The following is a 10,069-nucleotide window of genomic DNA, read 5'->3' as shown; positions in this document are numbered from 1 at the left end:
AAAGAGGCAAGTGTGCTGCCTGGATATAAGTGCCCAAGAAAGGTAGCTGCTTCTGTTGGCTTGACTGTTTACTAGGCACAATTCAGATCCCAGAAATTTGTGTGAGAGTATGATCGGAAAACACGGAGCTCAAATGCCTGTGAGGCTCTCCGAGATGCCTTGAAACCATAAAAGCCAGAGCCACAGCAGCCCCAGGATGAGACTTGCCAAGGCTAGTGCGGGTTCTCCCTGGTATTCAGAGCCTGGCATCTGGCCCACTGCCTGGCTGGGTGGGGAGAGGAGGAGGGGCAGAGAGGGACAGAGGAAGCTGGAGCTGGGCTGGCCCTGAGCAGCAGGGGGCGGGACCCAGCGAAATTCAGGAACCAAGTTCCCTGGGGCAGGGATTGGCAGGGTAGGGAGGGGCAGTGCTGAAGGTTCTGCACTGACAGATACAGACTGGAACTTCACCTGCTCAGACCACAGAGAAGCAAGGAGTACGACCAACGCTCGGGGCGATGGGCTCCCTAGTGGCAGCCTTCTGGAGGTCGCTCAATCCCAGCACTCTCCTGCTTGGTGGCGTCCTCTTCCTGATCCTTGCACACTTCCTCAAAAGGCCAAGACTCCCAATGAACTATCCACCAGGGCCCAGGAGTGTGCCTTTCTTTGGGAACTTCTTTCTACTGGATTTTAAGCAGCCTCATCTGTCCCTTCAGAAGGTAGGAGCAGACTAAGGTGCTGGACCCTGAGTCCTGATATGACCTGCAGGTGGAGGACCATCCTGGGGACTGAGGGAGGGAGGATGGGTGGCTCTGTTGCTAATGCCAGTCCTCTGGTGAACCCCACTTTGAGCCTCATTTTTCTCAGCTGGCAGGATTCCATATGCCCTTTCTAGGGGTGAAATATTGCTAATTGTTTACCATTTGTGTGCTAGGCATATTCCATTCTTCAACTCATTTAATGGTATCTTGTTAAACATTATCATAACATATTATTGTAACATGATGACCTTGTCCTCTTTAGTATTGGTATCCTTAAAGGAAAAAGCTGGACTTTCCCTCTCAAATGTTCCATTTCCCACGTGTAAAATACTAATACCACCTAGATCCTCACCTCTTTTCAACTCAATTGCTCCCATCACCAGGATGACTGAGCACCTGGGTGTTCTGCAATTATCTGTCTGGAAGTAATTATGCAATATGCTAAAATCTTTCCAAACCTCAGATTTTCTTAGCACTTCAGGATGTTTCTCCTGGACAAGCTCAGTCTCCATCAGAAGCCACTTAGAACTCTTAAGACCTCTTTCCATTTCTTTATAATAATCTCCATTCAGGGACTCCTTACTAGGGCCACTCTGAAATCCTTAAAAATTTCTCCAACATCCAACACTTTCTTGGTTTTCTGCCTCTCAACACAGGTTCCTTGCTGAGAGGCAACACTGTGATAGGTGGTTCTGAACTTCAAATGAAACAGTGAAGGGTCCATAGTAACATGACTGAGAGCAGATGTACAAAAAGATTAGTTCCCCTAGAAATTCCTGGAGCACTTGAAGCATGTGCCTATATACTCAAGTCTGGATGCAAAAGGTTTTATCAGTTTCTGGGAGGAACAACCAATTGGTAACACTAACAGCATTAGTCAAAGCATTTTAAAGCTAGGCTCCTAAATCTGTACCCTAGTTTAAGAAATGCATTGTTTAATTTTCAAGAATTGGGAAGTTTTCCACTTTTCTTTTGGTTAATGAATTCCATTTTGATTCCATTATGGTCAGAGGTCATACTTTGTATAATTTTTGGTTTAAAAAATATGTTCAGGTTGGCTTTATGGCTCAAGCTACACTCTCATGCATGCTTAGGGGGGGAAAATGTATGCCAGTTATATGTGGATTTTCAGCTGTGCGTTATGTCCAATCCCCTAATCCTGGCTTTGATCAAGGGTCATCTGAATTCTGCTGTTGTTGGGCAGAGTGTTTAATACATCAATTAGATTTTTATTGCTTGACTTTGTTGTTGAATTCTTCTATACCCTTTCTGACATTTTATCTATTGGTTCTACAACTTACTAGGAGAGTCATGTCAAAATCTCCAACTCTAAGTACAGGTTTGTCTATTTCTCTGTTCAGTACTGTTTATTTTTCCTTTATGCATTTGGCAGCTTGTTTACTTGGTGAATGAAGGTTATAATCGTCATGTTATCTTGGTGAACTGACTCATAAATTATTAGGTAACATCCTTCTTCATCCCTGGTGATTTTTTTTTTGCCTGGACTTTACTTTATGTGATATAATGTAGTCAATGCAGCTCCTTTTTTTATTAGTATTTGCATGGTGTATGCTTCTCCATTTTTTCACTTTTATTCTATTTCCATCATTACATTTGAAATGAGATTCTTATGGGCAGCACCTATGTGGGTCATCTTTTTCTTTCTCAATCTCTTTTAATTGCTGAATTTAGATAATTTGTATTTAATGTGATTATTGATATGTTGAAACATAAGTCTGCCATTTTATTTTTTCTGTTTCTTATTTTTTATTGCTGTTTCTTCTTTCCTGTCTTCCTGTGGGTCACTTGAACATTTTTTTTAAGATTGTGTTTTATTTTAGTGTTTTGAGTACATCTCTTTGTATTTTAAGTGGTTGCTCTAGAGATTGCAATTTGCATACTTAGCTTATTGCAGTGTCCTAGTCTCAATATTTTACCACTTCAAGTGGAGTATAGATACCTTATGACAGTTTGGGTCTCCTTAGCCTCCATGTTTCTTAATATAAATGTCTTAAATATTACCTCCACATACATCGAGAACCACATCAGACAATAGTATAATTTTGCTTTTAATTGGGAAACACAGTTTTTTTACTTCAAAAGGAAAAGAATACTTTATGTTTTGCCATTTATTTACCCTTTTCCATTGCTCTTTCTCCATTCCCAGTGTTCCAACTTTTCTACCATTACTATTCCTTATATCTCAAAAACTTCTAAAATCATTCTTTACAGCTGGTTTGCTGGAAGAAAAAGTTTCTTTCCTTTCATACATCTAATAATATATTTCACCTTCATTTCTGCAGTGCATTTTCAGTGGATATAGAACTGTAGGTCTACAGTTTCTTTCATTCAGCACTTTTGTACCACTTATTTCAGGCTTCCATGTTTTCTGACGAGACATCTGCTATCATTTAAATCATTGTATCCTATGAGCAATGAGTTGTCCTTCTCTGCCTGCTTTTAGAAATTTTTTATTTGTTTTTACTTTTCACAGATTTGATTATGATATCTTTGGGTCTTAAATTTTGTGCATTTATTGGGTTCACTGAGATTATTGAATCTCTAGGTTTGTCCATTACCAAATTTGAGGAATTTTCAGCCATTATTTCCTCACATATTTTTTTCAGCTCCACGTGATTTTTTCTCTATTTCTGGAACTCTTGGACAGTGATGGCACAAGTGTTAGGTCTTTTGTTATTCTAACACAGTTCCCTGGGTCTCAGTTTTCTTTTCTGTTTTTTTCCAAATTTTCTATTGATCTCTTCAATTTTACTGATTCATCTGTCATTACCCCTCAGCAACTGAGTTACTCTATTGACTATTTTTTTGTTTAGATTATTGTATTTTTCACTTCTAAAATTTCTCTTTGTTTCTTATGTATGTTTCCTTTTTCTTTGTTAAGAATTCTTACTTTTTAATTTTTGAGAGTGTTTATATTTGTTTCCCAAAACTTTTATAATAAGTTTTAAAACCTTTATCCTATAATTCCAACATCTGTGTCATCTCAGTATTGGTGTCTACTCATTGAAGTTGAGATTTTCTGTATTCTTGGTAAGCTGAATAATTTTGGACTGTATCCTGGATATTTTGTGTATGATGTTATATGACTCTGGATACCCTGTAAATCTTTTATTTTTTCAGGCTATCAGTGGGTTTATGGTCAGAATCATCACATTTGTGGATTGTGATTCAAATGTCAATTTAAGTTCTAAATCCCCTGCAGTGCTATCCTGGTCTTCCCTCTCTCTCTCTGCTACACACACACACAATGTGTTGCTTATAAGAACCCCGACAGGACTGCATCTTCCATTCTCATGAGGCTAAAAAGAATGAGGGTGGGGACAGTTAAGATGGCTAGGGTAGCCTCTTCCTTACTGTGGGGGAAGTTGAAGGCAGAGATCTACCCTGACCTGCTCCATGGGAAGGGTTGCCTCCTTATTTCTGTACAAGAGTAGAAATCAGGAGTTTGTGGGCCCCAGGGGACTTGTGAACCCCTGAATCTGCATGCATAACTATGCATGCATACAGGACTCTACTGGAGAGCACATCCACTACATACAGTAAATTTTCAAAGGATTCTATGACAAAAAGTTAACGGGCACTGTTATCAAGTTTTATTTCTTATTTCCTTAGGTTTCTTTTTTTCCTTTGCTTTCTTGAATAAAAATACTCTCTAACTAGAAAAGCAATAAATGCACTTTGAGATGGCTTAAAATACACTTCAGAATGAGAAGGAATCTTCCCCCACTTGCACCCACAACACCAACACACACACACACACACACACACACATACCAGCTGTCAGTAATACCTCCATAGGACTATGGTGTGTATCTTTTCATACTCCTGTGTAATAAAAATAAAATGATACCCATTTGTAACATTTACTTTGGTCTTCTACATATCAATAAATAAAAAGTTGAACTTTTGATTAAAAAAATGTTGAGGAAACATAAACAGAAAAAAATTTAAAATGCAACATAGATATTGCCAGAAAGGTATTAAACCTCAGTAAAATACATAAAAGACTTTTCTTTTGTCTATTGGAATGATAGGCACACACTTGCACGCATGTGCACACACACTGCTCAGTGCTACTAATAGTTCAGAGGAAGGTCCCTCCCACCTACAGCTGGTGGGATTGAGAATTAGTACACTCTCTTCCTTTTTTTAATTTCATTTCTTTGTTTCTTTGCCCTGATGATTCTGGGGTTTAAGTATGTAGAGCAAGTAGAATCTCGCTCAACTCTTTTATCACTAACCTTCCACTTGTAATTGTTCTTTGCTTAAAATATTTATTTTGCTCCACTTAATTCTTTAATTCTACATTTGAAATTTTCATCCCTCATTTGAATTTCCTTTCTTTTACTACTGTTTTTACCCCTTATATAGCTGCTATGTTAATGCTTTCCTCTTTATTTTTCTGTGTTCTTTTTTGAATGTCAGCTTGTGTTAGCCTTCTCAACATCTTATTTTTAACCACATTCACTCTTTTACTGTCTGTTTATTAAGTGACTTGTTTAATGTTATACATTAAAAAGTATGGCCTATCTTACAAAGTCTTCTGAGATTCCCTCTGAGTCATACATTTATTTCCACGTACACCAATTAACACAATGACCAGTACAGTATATTAAACAGTTGTTGGGTATCACCAGGGCTTCAGGGGACCCTGTGACCTATCCATGTTTACACAGCTCATCATACCATAAAAGTTTCTCTTCCAGTAATCTTGGAGTATTCATATACATGGACATAAAACTAGTAGAGATGGAACTCCGAAGAAATTCACTTCAGTAAATACTAACGGTGTGCTGACTCCTTTCCAAGTACAGGCTGAGAATCTAGGTTGTCTTTGAATTTAATCTGAGATATTCAGCTGTTCCAAAAACATCCTTATTGAGTATCCTTAAGTAGTCAAGAAACCCTTCTTGTAAAGCCTAAGAAATTTACCCCAGCGTTCAACAAGATATCCCTGCAGTTTCCTAGCAGCAGACCAGCTGGAGATGGAATCTTGGCTCTGCCCTTTCTAGCAAGACAGGGTATGCTGTGCTAGAGATGAACACAAAATGATGGACAACTCTGGCCCAAAAGACAATGAAAGCATTGAGTTCAGTCTCAATTTTTTAAAATTTATTTTTTATTGCATTTCCCAGTACTATTTATCCCCCTTATGCCCTCTTATGCCTCCACAGATCCACCCTGATCACCACACTGTTGTTCACGCCCAAGCATCCTTTTTCCTTTTTCTTGATTCCTCCACCCATTAACCACCCCCAAAGCAGTTATCCTGTGCTTTGTCTATGAGTCTGTCTCTATTTTGCTTGTTAGTTCAGATTGTTCATTGGATGCCACATATGAGTGAAATCATATGGTACTTGTCTTTCTCTGACTGGCTATTTCACTTAGCATAATGTTCTCCCGGTCCATCCATGCTGTTGCAAAGGGTAGAGTTTTGTTCCTTTGTATGGCTGAGTAGTATTTCACTTTGTAAATATATTGTGGGAGACTGGTGGTGGAATGTGACCAAATCCATTATACTTGCTCCAATGGGCCTGATGGGGTCCAGGGAAATAGGGGTACATGGGGGAGCACGAGTGCTTGGAAATCATAGAAACAAGGCCCCAGATACCTGGAGGAAGCAGACCACTCCTATTACATCAACTTCCTAAAGCTGGACATGACCAGCAGACCACAGGCAGGAACCAGGCTTTACCAAGAGCCTTCTCTTGATAGGCAGGACAGAAAAAACTTTGATGGGTGAGCACTCGCTGTCATTTAACCTGTTCTGTACATACCTGTACCTTTGTGCATATTCATGACATACCCACACACTCTTCCATTCTCCCCTCTGCCCCTCTCTCACTCTCACTTTCGCTCTCTTGCTCTCACTAAAGTCTAAGGACCCCACTAAACTCTAAGGTCCTGGTACCACCTCAGGTGCATGTTCTTTTCCTTGAATCTTACACAATGCCTGCCGAATCCTTCCACCACTCAATACCTTTCTCACCTTGACTACATTACTTTAGCTATGACTCATTTTCCTTTTCTGAAAGACAAGGGAAATCATTACTACTGTAAGGTATTGTGAGATTGAATCACATAAAACATGAAAGATGCTTAATATGGTAGCTAGTGACTGGGTCCATCTGCAATCAGGAATGCATTCCTTCCACACATCCCTGGTCTCTGGTCCTCTCTGTCACCACAGAGCACATTCATTACTCAGAGACTCCAGCGGCTGTGCACCAGGTACCAGGAAACAAAGTGCCTTTCCCATTGCTGCTCTCATTCTTCCTCACAGAATCATTTGATGGAGGGACCATATTCTGCCTTTTCTAGCTGGGGAGCTGAGGCTCAAAAAAATGAGGCAATTTTCTCAAGAGCCCACAGCCAGTGAATGGTAGAGCTACCATTCACACACAGCTCCAGAGCTAGCGTGCTTTTCCTCACCACTGGTCCCAGCCCTGGAATGCATTTTCTGTCTTCCAGAGCACATGTTGAGAAAGGGGACTTCTCTTCTGTTTAAGCAGATATGATTTAGTAAGAAATCCATGCTTGCTATTCCAGACTTACACTGCACAGATATCAGCCTTCTTTGGTGAGACACAGGTGCTGAATTCTGTTCACTAGACTCTAAGATGCTTAAGGTTAGAGACTTCGTTTATTTTATGATAGTTCCATCTTCATAACTCATTTTCAGGACAGTGGAAGATGCTCACTCAATTTGTATAGGTTGGCAATATGGTAAAATGATTTATAAGGTATGTACAAGTACTATAGTGAATTAAATCCAAGTGTAGTTGAGAAGAGGAGGAGAATAAAACAAGGAGAAACATTCCTGTCAGCTCAAAGAGAGCACACCCCATGCTCGCAATACAAGCCCTCCATCTACAGACTACTTCTTTCTTGGACACACAAAGATGTGTATATTCACATCTAACTATTTATTTTTCAGTATGTGAAGAAATATGGGAATGTTTTCGGCATGGAGTTTGGTGTCTGGCCTACAGTTGTTGTAACTGGATTCCCATTAATCAAAGAGGCCCTTGTCCACCAGGGCCACAAGTTTGTTGACCGCCCCATATCCCCTGTTCGAGAACGGATCTTCAAGAAAAATGGTAAGTTTCTGGCCCTGGCTGGTGTAGCTCAGTGGATTGAGCACGGGCTGTGATCCAAAGTGTCGCAGGTTCGATTCCCAGCCAGGGTACATGCCTGGGTTGCAGGCCATAACCCCCAGCAACCACACATTGATGTTTCTCCCTTTCTCTCTATCTCCCTTCCTTCCTCTCTAAAAATAAATAAATAAAATCTTTTAAAAAATAAGAAAAATGGTAAGTTCTTGCCCAATGTCAGATGTATATGTTTAATAATTCTAAGGTCTGTTAATGGTGCCTCTGAGACTAGACCTCTCCAACACACCCTAGAGACCATGCCCATTATAAAATTCCTGCCTTTAGTGGAAGCTTGATGTTCTCATTTCCCTACAGAGGCTCCCTCTCTGAGGATTATTCTGGGTCAGCCCTAATGTCAGGGATTAAGAGTAAACTATGTCTCCTGTGTGAACTCATTGTGCATGCTTTGAAAAACAAGTGACCAGGCTTTGATAAATAATGCAGCATTCAATCATGCTCTGAAAACTCCAATACTTTCTCTTTCTGGTCTCCCACTGCAGATCTCTTCCACTAGGATGAGGGATGTGGATCTGCTTCCTTCTGCTGCTTTTGTAATTTGTTCTTCTCAACTGTCAGTCCCTATGCTTCATCATTAAGGCCATGTCCATAGACTATCTCAAGCCTTCCAGTCTACATTAGAACAGTTTGGTATGAATGGTTTAAATTATCATTACATAAACTTAAACATTTAAAAATCTAAATGAAAAACTCAAATTCATTACTCTACCAGAGCATGATCAATTTTTCACATGCTTCCCTTTCCTCTTTGAAATATCTTATCTATTAACTCTACATCCATCTACCCTATTATCTGCAATGTGAAGCACAGTGCTAAGCACCAGGAATAAAACAATGAGTAGGACAGATAAAATCCATGTTCTTATGTAAGTCAAGTTCTATTCAGAGAGAAAGACTATTATCTAACTGTAATAATTTAAAGCTGTTTATAGATATGTGCAAAATGCACTTATTAGGATGATCTAATCTACTCCTAGGATTCAGGAAAAAACTAATGTAAGTGACAAACAATTTAATCAAGTAAAGAGGCAATCAGGCAGAGGGAATAGAATACAAAAGGTTCCAGAGGTGAGAAGAAGCACAGTGAACTTGAGGAAATGAAAAAGTGGCCAATGTGGCAAGAACAGAGATCAAATGGAATAATTAAATGCAGATGAAGCTGAAGAGTTTGCCCAGGAATAGTTTATGCAGTTTCTTGATAAGGATGTTGGGTTTTATCCTAAAACAAGGAAGCTCTTAAATGATTATCAGTAGAGAAAGGAATCATCATATAAACATTGTACATTTTAAAAACTTGTTTTGGTTGCAATGTAGTGACTGAAATAAAGGAAGAAACAGACTGTTGCAGCATTTTAGGCTAGAGAAGGTGATAGCTTGGACTAGGAAGGTAGCAAGATAGGACAGTACACTAGGTTAAACTGGGACAGTGGCAGTGAAAATACATGGATTTAAGATATTCAGGAGGTAAATCCAGTAGGATGTGATGACCTAGAAGAAGAGGGAATAGAGGGAGAAGGAAGTGTTTAGGTTGACATCCAAATGGGTATATGAATGGAAAGAAGGGTGTTTGGGAGACAAGGTAAGTTTGGCTTGGGTGGGAGTTGTATGGAGAACAGCATAAATTCCGTCATGCAGATGCTGAGTTTGCAATGCCTTTAAAGTTGGTGAAGTCAAGCAGACAGTCGTATATCTGTGTCTGAAGTTCAGAGATTGAAATAGAAGATCACTATCAATAGATGCTATTTAAATGTTTAGGTGTGAGATTTTTCAGGCATGGAGTATAGGGTAAGAAGAGAAGACCTGGACTTCCAGCTAAGATGGAGGCATAGGTAGGCACACTCTGCCTCCTCACACAACCAAAACTAAGGACAACAAAAATTTAGAAACAAAAAACAACCAAAACAGAGAGAAATGAAGTGTATGGAAGTCTGACGACCATTCATCCAGATGGGTAAGAGGGGTGTAGTCAGAGGCCTATAGAGAGGTGTCAAGGGATCCCAGCAAGAAAAAGCGGTGGCTGGCAGATGCTGGTGCACAGGGTGCAGGTGGCAGTTGGCAGACTCCAGATTTGCAGGGGCAGCTAACAGACCCGATGGCAGACCCTGGCTGGGCACGGGAGGCAAGGAGCAGACCCAGTGA

At 39.9% G+C, this 10,069-nt stretch overlaps 1 protein-coding gene across 2 annotated transcripts in view; it reads left to right on the top strand.

Moving 5' to 3' along the window:
- The first annotated feature begins 403 nt into the window (after positions 1 to 403).
- The window catches only part of LOC114497336 (cytochrome P450 2J2-like), a 44,271-nt gene continuing 34,605 nt past the window's right edge, over positions 404 to 10,069 (top strand). For both annotated transcript variants that reach the window (XM_036026187.1, XM_036026188.1), the window contains exons 1-2: positions 404 to 695; positions 7,696 to 7,858. In XM_036026187.1, the coding sequence (XP_035882080.1) occupies positions 495 to 695; positions 7,696 to 7,858 (364 nt within the window). In that variant the 5' untranslated portion in view covers positions 404 to 494. The remainder of the gene's footprint in view (positions 696 to 7,695; positions 7,859 to 10,069) is intronic.

Source organism: Phyllostomus discolor, chromosome 5 (assembly GCF_004126475.2).
Source record: "Phyllostomus discolor isolate MPI-MPIP mPhyDis1 chromosome 5, mPhyDis1.pri.v3, whole genome shotgun sequence".
NCBI lineage: Eukaryota > Metazoa > Chordata > Mammalia > Chiroptera > Phyllostomidae > Phyllostomus > Phyllostomus discolor.
Note: the sequence above shows the minus strand (reverse complement) of the source record. Positions and strands in the feature narration are given on the sequence as shown.